The sequence below is a fragment of the Takifugu rubripes genome, chromosome 18 (assembly GCF_901000725.2).
Source record: "Takifugu rubripes chromosome 18, fTakRub1.2, whole genome shotgun sequence".
Taxonomy (NCBI): domain Eukaryota; kingdom Metazoa; phylum Chordata; class Actinopteri; order Tetraodontiformes; family Tetraodontidae; genus Takifugu; species Takifugu rubripes.
The window spans coordinates 3,235,529-3,252,251 of NC_042302.1; the positions used below are offsets into that span (position 1 = coordinate 3,235,529).

At 47.2% G+C, this 16,723-nt stretch overlaps 1 protein-coding gene across 7 annotated transcripts in view; it reads right to left on the reverse strand.

Moving 5' to 3' along the window:
- dgki (diacylglycerol kinase, iota) overlaps window positions 1-16,723 on the reverse strand; it is a 30,965-nt gene that overhangs the window by 11,050 nt on the left and 3,192 nt on the right. For 3 of the 7 annotated variants that reach the window (XM_011613228.2, XM_029825423.1, XM_029825419.1), the window contains exons 2-13: window positions 5,795-5,903; window positions 4,335-4,430; window positions 4,100-4,174; window positions 3,501-3,557; window positions 3,349-3,417; window positions 3,207-3,275; window positions 2,906-3,022; window positions 2,585-2,659; window positions 2,403-2,498; window positions 2,240-2,322; window positions 1,977-2,037; window positions 1,791-1,904 (exon numbers count right to left, since the gene is read on the reverse strand). In XM_011613228.2, coding sequence (XP_011611530.1) covers window positions 1,791-1,904; window positions 1,977-2,037; window positions 2,240-2,322; window positions 2,403-2,498; window positions 2,585-2,659; window positions 2,906-3,022; window positions 3,207-3,275; window positions 3,349-3,417; window positions 3,501-3,557; window positions 4,100-4,174; window positions 4,335-4,430; window positions 5,795-5,903 — 1,021 coding nt within the window. The remainder of the gene's footprint in view (window positions 1-1,790; window positions 1,905-1,976; window positions 2,038-2,239; window positions 2,323-2,402; window positions 2,499-2,584; window positions 2,660-2,905; window positions 3,023-3,206; window positions 3,276-3,348; window positions 3,418-3,500; window positions 3,558-4,099; window positions 4,175-4,334; window positions 4,431-5,794; window positions 5,904-16,723) is intronic. The other 4 variants (XM_029825424.1, XM_029825420.1, XM_029825422.1 and 1 more) reach the window with 3 other exon arrangements.

A 16,723-nucleotide genomic window follows, 5' to 3' on the forward strand; every position in this document is an offset into this window, starting at 1 on the left:
TCTGTCAAACTCTCAAGGTCTCTGACACACACACACACACAAACACACACAGGAAGTGACAGTGAAACAGACAGTGAAAGAGTACACACAACGTACAAACACACGCACACACACACACACACACACACACACAGAGGAAGTGACAGTGAAACAGACAGTGAAAGAGTACACACAACGTACAAACACACGCACACACACACACACACACACACACACACACACACACAGAGTAACCGGATCCATCACAGTCACACAGAGGTGAGAGTGAGACGGGACGGAGGAAAACCTCTGACTGTAAAAACAAGAGAGAGGAAAGAGTCTGAGATGACGGAAGCTTCTGGATTTAACTTGTGCTGCTGGGTCACAGCATTTAAACCCCGAGAACAAAGTGAAAACAGCAAAACTCTACAAAGAGGAGAGAAGGACGGGAAGAATGGAGACGGAGGAGGCTGGAAACCGCCACAATAGCGATGACATGGCTGATGAAAAAAGTCATAAATAGAGGACGAGACGGGGGACAAAGGAGACTAATTACAGTGATTACACATCTTCTTCCAGGACTTTTCCAGCTCCCTCTAGCCTCACACGCTCTTCACCTGCCCTTGACTCTATCGAAGGCAATCTGCCGACGCTCCGGAAGCAGCGGATGAAAACCGCCGCGCTGCAGAGCGGAGCGGGCGACTCCAGGAGTTGCCTCTGAATATTTGACTCATGCGGGGTCGTTTGCTGCGGTGAAAGCAGAAGACTGTGGGTGCTGCCGAAGTCTCCGTGTCACGGCGCAGTTACGCAACCGCTGCGTGAGGGCACCGAGCGGGCCGATTCTCCAGGTTCGCTATTATTTTGGGAGCGCGACGTGCCCTCAAACAGAGGAGGTGGCTCATGTGTCTGCTCCTAACTCTGCTCAAACACACTTCAGCTGGTTAAAGTTCTGCAAAAAAAAAAAGCACCTCGGCTAACTGGATTCTGTAATCGATAATCAAGTTACTTGCTGGAACTTTTTAAGTCGAGTTTATTCGGGAACGAATATTATCGTTCGTTCGCATCTCGTTTGTGTCGAGCTGATGAAACCGAGGCTCGTTTTCATCGTCCGGAGGGAAACTGTGAGGCTCGTTAGCTGCTGAATGTTCCGAAGCTTGGCGCGTTTTATTGATGTTTAATAATAATAGTTCAGCCGGAATCCCTGGCAGAGCAACAACAGAAACAAATCAGCATAGGTCATTATAAAATCGAGGAAAGATCATCAAACAAGCTAAGCTAATCGATCGATGAGTCCTCGGAGAAATATCTGACTGGTTAGCTTGTGCTCTGCGACTGTGCAACCTTATTTCTTTCCCTGCTACATGTCGATTTGACCGCGAAAGAGATCCAAACTCTTTGGAACATGCAAACCTTTGCTAGGGCACACGCTACGTGTGTTAGCTGCAGCACAGGAGAAGAATGAAGTGGGTGAAAATGGTGGAAAGAAAGATGGAAAGAGCTCCGTCTGAGTCCTCGTCGGATCCTCGCTCGTGTGTCAGTTGGGGCGTCAGACTGTGAGGATTTACAGGATGAGTTACACAGGAAGGTCAATGTCGCAGACTTCCTGGAATGTGCGTCTTCCTCGGAGGTGTTGCAGAAGTAAACGAGGGACAGGCTCACATTCAGGAGCAAATTGTATCGACCGATTTATTTTTCTCCTTTGTGTTTTGTTTTTTCTTTAACTGTATTTCATTCGATCTCAGTTGTGATGTGAATAAAACAAAGGCAAAGCCACGTCCTGCAGCTCTCACAAGCGGAGGCGAGGAACTCACCCCGCCCCAGTTAAGCGTCCTGGCGAGGTCATTTCCTGTTCCCAGAGGAAGAACAGCGACGGGAGGCTGGGGGTTCATCTGCAGCTCGTCTAGAGTGGAAAGGATCCAGCCCACCTTTAGAGAAAGACTCAAATTACCCAGGGAATCCGTTTAATCAAAGCAGATTAAAGCGGGACAGGCCCTCACCGTGCCGTCGCCGCCGCAGGCGAGGACTCGCAGATTTGGCACTTTTCGATACAACTCCAACCTGAGAAATCAGAGAGCGGCGCTGAGCTCGCGAGGAAGGCGTTCGTTCAACCCTATCGATTTCCTGCCGGCGCTTTTCTTTGATGTCTTTCCTCATTATTTAAAAAGAGGCCTCAGAATAAAGAAACCGCAGCCTCCAGATGTCAAGACGACTTTAACCCAAAGTGATAACGAGCGTGAAGCCGAAGCTGGCCGATACTCACGCCTCTCGCAGTCCCCCCTGCGACAGGTCGAACACTTGTCGAGGATTCAAGATCCACATAAACATCTGTAATAACTTGGCACCCTGACGAGAGAGAACAAAGACTTTAATATTGCGGGGGGGGGGGGGGGGCACTGACGTCCTCAGTGGTCCAGCGTTGGTACCTGGTTACCGCCACTCTTGGGGTTAACAAAAACCAAGACGGGCTTCATTAGAGGCGAAGGCAGCGGCTTCAGTATGAACGGACGCCATTTTGACTCCTTGAAAGCGCATGAAGTGGGAAAAAAACATCAAATTTAGGGGCGTGTCTTAAAGCTGCGCTTGCGGCAGTGGCGCCGTCACTCACGTCCAGTCCCTTCTTGCTTGTCCTCCGCTTGAAAGACGTCCTCTTTTTTCTCCGGGCAGAATTCTTCAGCGAGCTCTGGAACAGGAGAGCCGAAGCGTTGAGTGACAGCGACGGAAGGAGTAACCACGCATACGATCGACGGGCGTGAGCGAGTGTGTTGTGATGGATTAACAGACCCTCGCACACACACACCGGACACGTGTCGGTTCTGATCAGATCACAGCCGCCACCTCTCACAGAAGCATCCGTCGTCCTTCATCACTGTCAGAGTGACAGCGATACCGCGCGTGTGTGTGTGTGTGTGTCTGGGTGTGTGTTCACCTGTGGTTTCCTGACTTTGATGATCCAGGACGGTGGTACTATGACTCCAGCGTGAGCCCCGAGCGAACACGGCTCCTCGATCTGGTGCAGCATGAAACACGTCACCTTATTGTGATACTGGAACCCAAAAAATAACAAAAAACAGGTTATTGTTTATATAATTGCAGATTTATTTCAACGCATCCTTTTGGAAGATTTTAGTTTAAAAAAGCGAATAGGTTAGCTACCCCTGTCGCTCATGCTGCCACCTAGTGGCAAAGGATAGGAAGTCAGTTTAAGATTGAAACTTTAAATCACTTACAGCTAGTTTACACCAGGAACAACTGATGGCGACGATTTCTTTACTGTGGAAGAATTTCTGCTGGAAACTCTGCAGAAGTAGAGAGAATTAAGTGTGTGTAAGGTGACTGCCTGTGTGTGTGTGAGTGTGTATGTGTTTTTACCTTTCCACACTGCCTACATTTCCCCTCCTGTCTTCTTCTGTGAACCCAGTGATGTCTCAGCATGTTCTGCTGACAGAAACCGAGATGCTCCAAATGTTTTTAAGCGTCGCCATAACAGGAAGTAGAAAGTTTTTTCACACTGGTGGACTTACGTCTCTGAGGCAGCGAGATCCCCCTTCCCTGAAAGTTGGCTTGCATCGGAAGTTAATCTGGAGAGAGACAACAAAAAGCAGCCTTTAATTCTGACATCTGAAGATATGTTGCAGTTAGCAGTGTTGCTAAAGGCGACACAATCAGATTATATAAGAAGCATGCATTTAATATGGGATTAATCCCCAAATTGTAAAACTGCCTCAACTAAAAATATCTTTTTAAGCTTAAAAGGCTTGAATGTCAATGTTTCTGGGATTAAAGTCGGACCATTTGTGTATCAAACACAAACTTTGTTGCCACAAACACAAACTGACGTCAGAACATTCACTGATGTGTCGACATATCACAAAATGTCCCCACAGAGTCTAAAGATAAAGAAGGAAACAAAGCAGTAATACACCCTTGAAAGCAGGTCAAAAAACAACATTTACACATGACCACAACTTCCTGTACGGATTACACCCTCAAATTTCTAAATTGAAGCACTGGCCTTTCGTGTCAGTCCACATGCTGCATCTGCACTATAAAACAACCCTTTGATCTTGATGGATCGGCCTTCCACTCTCCTCGAGGTTTGATGGTTTCGGGGGTGTCCTACCTGTTCTAGCTGCTCCATACAGCCTGTGTGAACAACGATCCGGCAAGCTGCACACTTCCTCCTGGGAGCCGACTTCTTAAGGGAGCAAACACACACACACACACACAGACACACACACACAGAATGTTGTGAGAACTGCTGTAATCACATTACATAAGCGCCGCTCACACGTGCTCTTAACTCCAGATCAGTTATGTTTAGAGATGACGATGATGGTGACGTGCACGCCACTCACTGCGGCCTTCAGCAGGCAGTTGTCCTCGCCGAGGTAACACAGCTCTCCCGAGCAACTCGTCTCCATCCACAGGTGATCCCCGTTGACGGCGTTCTCCTGCGCGCAACCATGCGACACCTCGCGTTAACCTCTCACATTAAACGGCAACCATGCGCGCGTTAGCGCTCGTCAGAGGACGCAGTCAACAAGCGTGTCAAGCACATAATTGCAGCCTGAGTAGGTGTGTAATTTCACGCCGCATGTTAATCTATGGCGCGGATCAACACACGAGCGCGAACAAGAGTCGAGGGAGGCCACACAAATAATTTGAATGAAAGCGTTTTAAGTGGTTGCCTGGAGGTAAATCAGCCCACAGAAGGTCTTCACCCATCACGCTACAATGGTGATAGTATCACAACCGCTAACATGTTGAGAAATCTTCCTGATTATGTCGCTCCGCTGATCAAATTAAAAATATTCTCATCACGTTTTATTGAAAAACGCTGCAGCCACAAGCTGCAAAGATATTAAATCCAGTTGTTCAAATTCAATTGTTCCCTTATTCTTTTGCATCATGTGTGGTGCTAAAGCTAAGAGGTTAGCTTGGTGTGGCTGGAGGTGGGGTTAGTGCACCTTCAGGTCACATGACAGTCTAAGAAAATGACAAACGACTTGATGAATAGGGATGAAACATCACAGGAGGGGCCATTGATCGTTCTCAATTATCGTTTTAATAAAGGCGTTCCCGCCTTTTCACTGTCAGCCTAAAGAATTTTAATTAGCTGAAGATTTGAAGTAGTCACGATCCCGCCGCTCTCTTTATCTCCGTGTTGAATCGGATAAAAATAGCAGCTCGCCTGTTTTCCGTCAGCCCTATTGTAAACCAAGTAAAGTTGGCAGCGGTTCCTTTCTGTAATCCCTGTTTTAGAAACACAGTCTGTCTCTGCAGAACCAGCTCGCACAGGGTCTTTGTTCCACGCACGAGCCGGAGGCTGAAATGGCCGAAAGAGCGAGGGAGCAAGTCACCTGTTTCAGGAAATGTTTAAACAATAACAAACATTTCTCCAGGACTGGCACAGAAAAGCTTCCATTTCCATGTGGACGCACGGCTGTTGAAACCAGTCTGCTCGCAAATCTGCCGCCGTTTAAGACCCAAATGTCGCTCGTTGAGGCAGCGGCACGGACCTGCTGAAAATTGTGATTTTCTGGAAAATAATAACACCACTTTTTTGTTCTCGTCTACCTTTACCAATTTTTTTTAACTAACTGGGAACCTCTCAGACTTTTTCAAGTATCGTCTGCTGCCGCAGGTGCATTTTCCTGTTTCCCTCCTTGACTAACGTAACGTGGTCGCCGCCCCCTGTTGGTCTGGAGGTTGCAGAAGGTGCAGAGAGTGAGTACAAACAGTAGGGGTAAACTAGTCCTGGCACCAGTCGACGACTGAGACCAGCCCGTAGAAAAGGGCGGAGCCTGATCCGTACCGTCCAGTCCAGGCAGCTGCGCAGCTCCTTGTTGGGTCCGTTGGACGCTGGAGGCAGGGAGGGTTGCGGCGGTCCCAGGTGCTGGAGCCCGGAACGAGAGATGGCCTTCCTGCAAACATGGACACACCCGACCGTTAGCATAACATGAACCACGTCTCCATTCTTCTGCAGCTCTCCCGCCGCAGAGAACTAGATTTTTAGTATGTATTTTGATGAATTATTCATGCCGCGAGACCGCGTTTCAGCTGGAGATCTGTAGTCGAGGCAAAGCGGGAACAGCTTGGTGGAGAACTGCCCGCAGCACTTTGGGGAGATGAGAAAGAGACAGAGACAAATCAGCTCTGTCACAGGATGACTCAGCGCGCCCCATCTTCATGACTTCCTCTTCCATTTACATGTCTTTAATTATTTGACATTGTTTCCTCTACCGATAACACAGAACAACAGGTTCTGCTTTCCCGTGATGCACTTCTGCTTTCACACGAGGCACTTGTTTTTTATACAGATCTCAAATAAAGTAGTTAGAGGTTGAAAGAGGTTGTTTGTGTTGTTTTTAACGTGGCAGCAAAATGAAACAAAAACTCAATCTTCCAGTTGTCGACACTGTTGATTGTCGTTGCTGTTGGTTTATTAAAGCTCTATAAGGGAGCTACTAGCTAGCTGCTACCATCCCGGGGACCCAACAAAAGCACCTGGAAACATTCAAAAGGGAAAAGCTCCAACTGGGGCCAGCCAAGAACTTTTATCACAACTTAGCATTTGAGCAGATGTGCAGAAGAGTCAAGGTTGCAGAGCAGGATTGGATCCACCGCCTGCTGAAAGTTTCAGTGGTCGTCTGTCTAAGGTGATCAGCCAGCACAAAAGGGGGAGTCCACTTACACACAAAGTAACCCGATGACACAACCTGATGCACAAACATGCGTTCTCGCAGACGCTAAAAATAGCAGGGCGTGAGTGACAGCGGTGCAAATGCGCAGACGAATGGTGACTGGACACAAGATGGAAACCACTGGGGATTCCTCTCATTAACCCACTCGAAAGTAATGAAAATGCGTTCATCGAGAATGTAGTCGCACTTAGCTGGAAAGATGATAGCATCACATACATTCAGGGAAGTGACAAAGTAAAAAATAAAGTGAAAATGGTGAGTCAGTGGAGAAATATTTCCATCTTTTGTTGTGTCCAGTAAAGGGGCCCCATGACCCTAGTTTACCCAATGTCCTCCTTAGGTAAGGTAAATGAGAATACATCATTAAACACACACACAGCCCCCGAGCAACTTTTAATCTTCTAAAAGCTGAAAGGCATTAAAGCGCACTGCTAAAATCTAAACACACACAAAACATGGGCAGCGAGAGTGCGTCGATCTAAAAATAACTCGTGTTTTAGGCATTAAGAGCAATGTGAAAGGACACACATCAGACCACATGAAATGAAAACTGGAGACAAACGTCGCCAAAGCATCTGTGTTCTGCCGCCGATGATGGAAAGCTAAAATTAAAGCGTCGCAAAGGAACGATTAAAGAGAAGATGTGATTCGATGAGCTTCGTGTTTCGGTGCCGCAGCAAAAGGTCAAGCAGAGGTGTGAAACTGTTACCAGTCCACCGCTGCAGTCCGGCCTCACAAAGGTTACTGGGTTGTTCTCTGCGTGGGTTCGATACGACACCTTGTTGACATTTTCATGTGACCGATTCGCACAACTGAGACATTCCAGGAGGGGACGGTTTATCCGTCCTTACCCAGGCCACCCTCCTCTCCTGCCTCCACCGAGTGCCCGAGTCCTCGTCCACCAGATAAAGTGGAGGGAATTAATGCGCTCGTGTGTGTTTGCGCGTCATGACGGGGGATGGCGTCTCCCTCGTTAATGCCTCACTTTAACGAGTCAGGTAGGCTGGCAAACATCTGCGAGATGGGGAGATTAAAACGAGCGCAGCTGCTCTCTGTTCCAACACCACCTACTCTCCCTTGCTCCGGGTCTGCCCCTTCTTCTTCTCTGCCTCTGTTGCTAATTGCCCTCCTCTTCCTCCTCCGCTCTCATCTTCCTCCCATCTCCCTTTTTTTCCTTTCTTCTGGAACTTCCCCTCCGTTTTGCCACCTCCGCCGCCACCGCCTCCATCTAATCACTCTATTAATTTCGCTCCTCCTCTCGTGCCATTCCTCCTCTCTCTGTCTCCCATTTTTTTCCCTCCTCCTCCTCCTCTTCTTCCAGCGGAGGTGGGTTGACAGTGTTGCCATGACAACGGCACAGCGGGAGAACTGGGAGCTCATCCAATAATTATATCAGTTCAGAATCTGTTTTCTGTGCGCATAACTAGAAAGTCAACTGTGCAGTTACCACAAAGACACGTACACGCGCGCGCACACACACACACACATACAGGTTACTCTTGACATGAGGTGACATGATTCCTGAAATGAAGGTGGGTTATCAGGACCCAAGTAGGTTAATGGTCTCTAGCGTACACAGATGAACTCAAGTTACAGCCCGAGAGTTTAGCTGCTTTTCAAACACAATTTCAGCACTGATACTGACACAAAACCGAGACAGTAAACTAAAGTAAAATCCTTTCATATTTGCCGCTGCGTTGAGCCGATAAAAGGATCTGACGGCTCACCTGTAGCCCAGCAGCCGGTGAAACAATCCCGTTTTTGGTACCCGCCTTTTCCTTCCTCTGTGTCCACCTCCTCCCAAATTAATCATCCTCTTTCTGACTATTTATCGTGCTTCAAATGAGATCTTAAGGCAAAAGAGAGTGACAAATCCAGCGTGGAGCAAATTAACCGTCATTTCCCTCCACGCTCGCAACAGAGGTCAGGTAATTATGGCAATCAACGCGTCATGCAGCAGACACCTGAAACCAGACATCTGAGCTCACCTCCGTGTATGTGAGTGTAGTGGTGTCCAATGAACTATGACACTGGATCCACACCTCACCTCCATCCTCACCTCCAGTCCCAGTTAGATCAAGTAGGCTAACTTAAAACACAACAGTTAGCATCCATTTTACTACCGTTGAGTTCAACGTGGTTTGATGCCAGTTGAACTGTCACAATATGTACAGGAACATCTTTCCATGCAAGTACGGACAAAATTTTATTTAAATGGGGAGAATTTCCATCCACAATCAACTGTGAGAAGCTAGTGAACCGTTAGCGCTGCAAACAGTCATAATGGAGGAAAGTGTGAAGCAAGTGGAAAATAAATGCAGTGGAACCTTGAAAGGTTTGTTTCAGATTTGCTGTGCAGTTTTGTTTTTTAATCCTTTTTAAGCACAAAGGGATAAGCTACTGTATTTTAGCTTAACAAAGGCTGAATGGAAATAGAATGTGTCTGATATTTTCTGTAGGTGGTGAAACAATAACTGTACACCAAAGCAAGGTAAGAAACTCAGACATATACGTTTCGGGGATTTTAGGCATCTATATTTATTATAACCATGCAAAAATTATTACAAAATATTCCAGCTTAATACTCTGCATCAAAACCGGTCTGATGTTGTAGAGCAATGCACCAGTATCACCCTAAAGCACATCAAAGGAGGTAAATTATCATTAGCTGGGTGTTAGTTTAAATTAAAGTTGATACTATTTCCTGCTAACACTCCCTAATTTCTGCCTTTGCTTTCAGATCTTTGTTCCCTGACAGGTGAATCTGCTCTATTTTTGGATCATTGCGTAAGAGACAACCTGGCAAAGGCAACAGCAGAACCAGGCGCACAAATGCATGAGCTCATGCTAGCACGTGCACAGACACGCACACGTGCTTATCAGTTCTATTAAGAAAGGCATTTAGCTGAATGTTTGCGCATCAGAGCCAGACTCATCAGGGATTTAAAGGCCAACACGACCATGTTCTTTTATGCTGATGGAGAATTTTCTTCTTGTTCAAGAGGGAAAAAACTAGATGTAAATGCACCGTTAGTGCACAGAGGCCACGAGCCTCTAAGTGATATAAACTATTATTTATAGAAAACACGCATTCTTCAACATGTGTGAAACAGGCCTTAACCCGTACAAATGTGATATTACCGTGGGATCTTTTTAATATCCACTATCCTCTTCATTCAGTTTCACAAAATTTGGCATTTAGCTGTAATTTGGCGGCAAAAAAATCAAAAATTGAAGTCTAAATCAAACCGGCCCAGGCTATTACCTTGAACTTTGGTGAAAGCTGGAAGTTTCTGACTACCCCGGTGTTAGCTAACGTTAGCCACCAACCCACCATTAACAAAACAAAACACCACTAAAAAAACAAGATTTTAATCCTCTAAGCGGGTGAGAGCGACGGTTGGTAATGCTAATGCAGCCTTTAAAACGTACACTTTGATGATTTAGCAGTATGTGTTAGCCTAAAGCCACCCGGCGCCTCCTGTTAGCAGTGCCGTGGGTGGGTGTGGTGGGTTTTTCTTATTTTGAGAAGTACAGAGATCATCCTGTATCACAGTGGTTCCGGCGCCCGTCTGACCACAGTGATGTGAAAACGCAGGCTGAGACACGCACAAGCAAGACTGCAAACATGCTACATGCTGACAGCAGGAAAACACCAACACACACAAATGTTCCGCACCGACTTTTGTTCATTGTTGATTCCTGCCCGAGTCTTCACCCTGAAGCCTAGCGGCCCCCACAAATGTGGTTGTACCCCTGAGTGTAAATTGCGTGCACGTGTGACGGGTGTGAAGTGTGTGGTTGTCTTGGCAACGCCACTCAGGCTTCCTTCCCGGCGATATTAGGGAACTCCTGTCTGTGTCCAGCTATCTCTCAATTTCCCCTCCGCCGACCACAACGTGATTATCAACTATCGAAACACCTGAACCCTAAAATGTTCATGAATCAGGTGAGATAACAGATGGGCCACATGGCCAACGGAGACAGAGGGCTCCACAAGGGCCACATGGCCAATGGAGACAGAGGGCTCCACAAGTTTGAAAACACTGGTGTTAGCGTGTTGTTGTGAGCATGTTTCCGGCTGTTCGGCTGCATACAGGAAGTCTGACTCTTTCCTTCTGACCTTCCTCCCTCTATTTTTAAGCATTCTTTCTATCTGAAGCACAAATCTCAGTTTTTATCATCTCAACCTTTCGGGTCCAGGTTTGGTAAATTTTCCAGGCAGCATCACATGCTAAGCTAACATGACATGAACCTGAAAAGACAGCTCATAATTAGAGTTTCCATGCTGACGGGGGGGGCAGAAAAATCCCTGTCAGGGCTCCCGCTGATGCTGCCCTTCACTGGAGAAGGTGAAAGTCTGCAAGCGAACGAGGGAGCGTGCCCTTCACTTCTATTGGCCTACATTATTTCTCCGCTGGGGGTGGATGAGGAGGAGGAAGAAGAGGGAGGAGAGAGAAAAGTGAGAGTCAGATAAGAGAGAAAGGGAGGAGAAAGAGTGTGAAAGAACGAGAGATCATAGATGGGAGAGGACAAGAGGGCACGTGGAGAGAGGATGAGGAGTGAGAGAGGAAGAGAGAAAACTGTGAGGAGAGAGAGAGAGAGCATCTGTAGGCGGTCTTGGCTTTGCCCAAAGGCCTTGGCTTCTCTCCTCATCCTCCTCTTCATCTCTCCTTCACACTTTCACTCCCTCCCTCTCTCTTTCCTTTTTAACCTCATCTTCTTCTACCTCCCTAATTTCTCTTCCTGGTTTTCCGTAGCAGCCATCTCATTGGATAAAAAATCCAAACCAATTCTAAATTTAAGCAAATGAGATAAAGCCGCTGAGGCTCGACAGGACACAAATGTTAGCTTCAGTAAAGCGAAAACCAACAGGTTCTCCAGATTTAGCACTTTGGCTTCGTGACCAATGTTTCTGCCTTTCTCCCCAGCGAAGTCAGCAAAGAAGAACGCCCCCTCAGAAACAACCAACGGTTCTATAAGTGTGAAAGAGAGAGCGAGAGAACGGCTTATTATCTGTGAACTCGCTAACGGTTTTAGTGCAGGAGTGATAACTCGACACACACGATCATCTCCAACTTAGTGCGCCCAAAAAAGCACAAATGGTTTCCTCTTAGCTTGAGTGCGTTCAGACGTCAGTATGCAGGTTCTTTATGCTCTATCTTTATCCAAATTTCAAAGGTTCAATTCAGGGCCCAGGGGGAACTCACCAACTCGCATACAGAGACAAAAAAGAAGCATTGTTCCACGTGAACTGTGACCTTATCATTTCCTGGTAGCGCCCTTTGTGTGCAGCGTTCTGAAAAGAAACAAATTTAGGAAGTACGAGTACCACAAACAGATAAAACTACAGGAAAACGATGAAAAACTACCGGAACTGCTGGAAGACAGCAACTACAGCAACTACAAGTGTCGCTGGTGGGAAGCTGATTTCAGACCCTGAGGAACCTGGTTTAAAAATATGGTGTGGAACAGCCGGTGGAGACGTAAATTACAACCTGGGCGCCCTACAACGTGACCAAGGTCCTAAAAAGTGAAAATCACTGTAACAGGACGTTTCCAGGAATTCCAGGGTCTCGTTGTTCTGTTTTTTTCTGACAAAAAACAACTCCTGATGCAAATTTTAGGCTACAGGAAGTCATCGGTACGAGACAGCCATGCAAACGTGTACAGTGATGCGTAGGGATGCAAATCGAAGACACGGGGGCGCAAAACAGATGCTGGAAAAGGAGGGAAAATTGCAAAAAATCATGAGATGCCAGCAGCACGGATTCAGGAATCCCCCCCTTCCCCTTCCTTCACAGGAGCCAGGTCCCGCTCTGGATTTCTTCCTGTTAAAGGGAGTTTTTGTCACTGTTTGGGGGTTAGGAAACAGAAGCTGAATCAAGTTGAATTGACGTGACACCGGTGGGTCACGCACACGCCGGGATCAGTAAAGACGTGCGTGAACCAGAGGTGGAACCTAGTAGTGATACCCCCCCACCCCCCACCACCACCCCCCTCCCACCACCGCCACCTTTTTCTACCCTCACGTCTTTTCTGACACCTCCATAATTACAGATGGAGTCTGTAATGTGGGGGAGGCATCGGATTTGCACCGCGCATCTGAATCTGACCTTTCCAGCTCAGAATAGACGTGCACGCACGCACGTGCACGCTGGGAGGACGGCGGAGGGAGGGATAAAGAGGAAAAGATAAAAGGACAGAAGAGAAGCGAAGACGAGGTGAATCAGAAGAAAGAAAAGTGTGAGCAGCCATCCAACGCTATGAATGATTCATAACATCTGGCAACAGCTGCCCAATAAATTTATTGACTAATGATTCCCATCTGAGGCGAGCAACACACACACACACACACACACACACACACACACACACACACACACAGAGCGCGATAGAGATGCTGCCTCACTAATTACAGCATGTCTCTCCAGCTGAGGTCTGCTAGGTCGAGTGGGCGAGCTCATGAGCGGGCAAGCGTGTGCACGTGTCCGTGCAGGCGCATGAGAGAGAAATTCAAATCTGAGTGGGGCCTCATCTATGTGAGCAGTGATGATTATTACTCTGTAATCCGACCTGCGTGTGCACACACACACACACACCGACAGGGCTGCAGAGAGCCGGGGGTTAATCCACACGCGTGCACACACACACACACACATGTTTATGTGTGATGGCGTTTGTGCTTATGCATGTTAATAGAAACTATAAATAGGAAGAGAAGCAGATGTACAGTAGCTGCTGGAGAAGCAGAAAATAGAGGTGTGACATGAGCGCGAGAGCCGCTTTTATTCGCTAAAACGGCCGAGACACCAAGAAAAGTTAATTAGAGACGATAAAGCCGCGGCGAATCTCAGTCCCTCTGACATAAAAGCGGCAAATACGACAATTCAGGGAGGAATACGGATAAAAGGATGGACGGAGATTTGCAAAAACGACTGATTAACGTTAAGATTGTAAAAGAAATATGTGTTATCTTTCCCGAAAAATCAAATCAAAAAAGTAATGGGTGAAGACAGATGCCAATATGCACCAAACACGCTAGCCTCGCCTAGCTTACAGGCCCGTTTCTCATCCGTGTGAAGGTTAATGAACTTTAACTGTCACGACGGTCTTAAAGTTTCCCGCCAGTGACACAATCCTTAATTGCGCACGGCCACATCAAAGCGGTCGGACAGGAGAGCGAGGAAGAGTTGGAGCGGCGGTGATGGAGTCGGTGGCACCTCAGCGGTGGCCTCGGCGGGTTCATTATCAGCTCTGAGCAGACAGATGGGCCTGGTGGACGTCAGCAGGGAGAACACATGCAGACGCCGACGGAAGGCGAGACTCAGCCTCTGCTTTGATGTGTTTCCTGGCTTTAATCTTCACCTGCCACCACCTGAGGGTCCGTGTTCACCAGTTAATCTGGACGTCTGCCGACCGACCTAAAGCTGCGCAGCTAACTTCAACCAAAAGGTTGAAAGCCGCACGAGCGCGACGCCGGAGCTGCTGTAAAGTTAGATGAAAGCCTTTCAAAACAGGATCAAAGCAGGACCCAGTTGCTGACTGGAATTTTCCATTCTGTCAGTTGTGAAGAGTCAAAGGCAGTAGGTAGAAAGATCATTTGTGCTACACAAAAGAACTAATAACAACTAATAAACAGTGTGAAATATAATTAAAAATCCTGAGAGTCACATTTTCCCCCCCGTCTGGTCCGTATCTTTTACACTATTGTAACTAGCTTAGATAAATTTACAGCTCGTCCTGCCTAGAACCTCCTTCCTTTACATCCGAGGAATGTAAACACGGCAGAACGTTAAGTACCGGAGCAGCGGCGGCATCTGATCTCCTGAAACGCACGGCTAGCCTGGCTTCATTTTGGGATGGGGGGGGTTCAGTTTGAAGTTAGATTTTAGGCTGAATGTTGAACATCAGTGACCAACAATTTCTCATCTGATTCAGCTCCTTTTTCCTCAGCTTCACTTCCAAGCAGTAAAAGCCTCTTGCAGCCAGCCAGACGACTAATAAGGAGTGGTTCCTGTCACTCAATCCCCCATAATGCTTCAGTACACCGCGTTATGGGCAAAATAAACCCGACACAGACACGCTGGGACTCGCAAAACATTCCTGAAAAGGCTAAAAAAGGAGAGAGAGAGTCAGAAACGGCACCGCCGCCGTTCCTCCACCTCTGCGAATGATTGATGGCTGCACGCAAACGCACCCCCCGGAGGACGTCCGTGTTACACCGCACGCCTGACAACAGCAGTAGCAGCCATGTGCTTTGATTGTTTCATGAACGGATCAAAGAACCTTCATTTGGCTTTGTTCTTTAAAAGCAAGAAAACTGGCACTTTATACTCATTTGTGTGAGTTTTATGTGTGTGAAAAAGGGCTAAAACCAAAAACCTACAAGGTTGCAACAAAGGCCCCACAGACTCGCGCTTCAGAGCAAAACAGGAGGATTTTCAGCCTTCCGACAGTCACACCGGTTTTGTTTTCTGAGTCCTGGTGTCTTCAAATTACCCATGAGCCTTCCTCGGATGATAAACCAGCGACATCAATATGTATGCGTGTCTGGTCATGTCTTTTGAAGATGTGGGGGTGTCAGTTAGGCAACAACTTTTGGCGTCCTGACACTTGCTGAAACATTCATGAGTCTTTTAGCCACTTGGACTCTGAGCCAAGTGCTCTGATGAATTTAACACAAGCTACCGTTAGAAAAAAGGCAAAATGTTGTAGAAAACACGAGTGGCGCTTCACGCGGCAGAGGTGTACTCAGGTGAGAGCGCCGTCGCTGACTGAATTTATTACATAAACCACTTTAGCCGGTGCTACCTAGCGTAGCAAATACTGACGATGGTCTGTACCAGCCCCTGGTGCATCAACATCTCGCTGGCTGCACATTAAATTAGCTAAAAATAGAGCCGCCGCGCTAGCCAAATTTGCTGATTTCCGCGGCGTGCTGCCATTTTGAACAAATGGGGTGACAGATGTGTCTGAAATGTGACCTCTGATGGAAGTGGGACAACAACTGAAGCAACCAAACAGGCAAATTTGGGGGCCGCTAACATCAGAGGCGACACCCAGCCGTCGTACACCAGCGTCACACATTAGCAGAGAAACACGGAATCGGAGATTTCCAATGCCGAAACTTCTGTCTTCTGTTAAAAAAAGTGCCAGGAAGTGCCCAAGAAATCTTACGTAGGCTTTCTGTCCGCTCTCATTCTTTGTGGCAGAAGCGCGAAAAAGGGAAGTTGCTAACACGCCTTAATTTGGGAGGAAGAGCAAAGCTTGAGAAACCCCGGTGGAAGATCGGCAAGCTAAAGGTATAAGGTTAAAGGTGTATCAAAGAGCTAAAACCTGCTAATGCTGGGGAACTCTTTGAAGACGTGTGGCAGGTTTATTTTTATTTTGCAGAATGTCTCGTTTCTCCATTCGGGCTTTACAGTAACCGTCTCGCACGTCAGGGCCAAACTGCCGCCGTGTCATCATGACTTCCTCCCCGTCTGCACATGTTCTGGTCATTTTTCTTGACTTCCTCATCTCCCCAATTGTTTTGAGCCTTTACCCCCAGCAGCAACAGATTCGTCAATAACACATCCTGTCCTGTGGTTTTATTTTAGCAAATTATTCACATTTTCCCACTTTTGAAGGGGCATTTCAAATGTGTCTGAACCTTTGCCCCGTCTGCCTATCATAGCTATCATAGCTATCATAGCCAGTTGCATGTAGCTAGCAAAAGATTCCCGGTTGTGCTGATATGACGTCATGTGGCTAACGTGGTGAAAGCGCCCGAGCCTACACGGATACAGCAGCCGAACGATGATTCCAAAGCTCTCCCACTGGTGGACGGTGGGCCTAGCCTAATGCTAATTTAATAGTGTGCTACATTCCCAGCAGGGCCTGTAAACTTACCCAAATTTGATGGCGACAACCAAGAAATATTCTTACTTTTGAAAATTCTAGTAATTAGATTTGTCTTTTGGAGGCAAACACTGTAGAGCCAGACAGAAACCACAAAGGGAAGGAAGCCAGGACAGAACTTTCCTATTAAAGCTTCT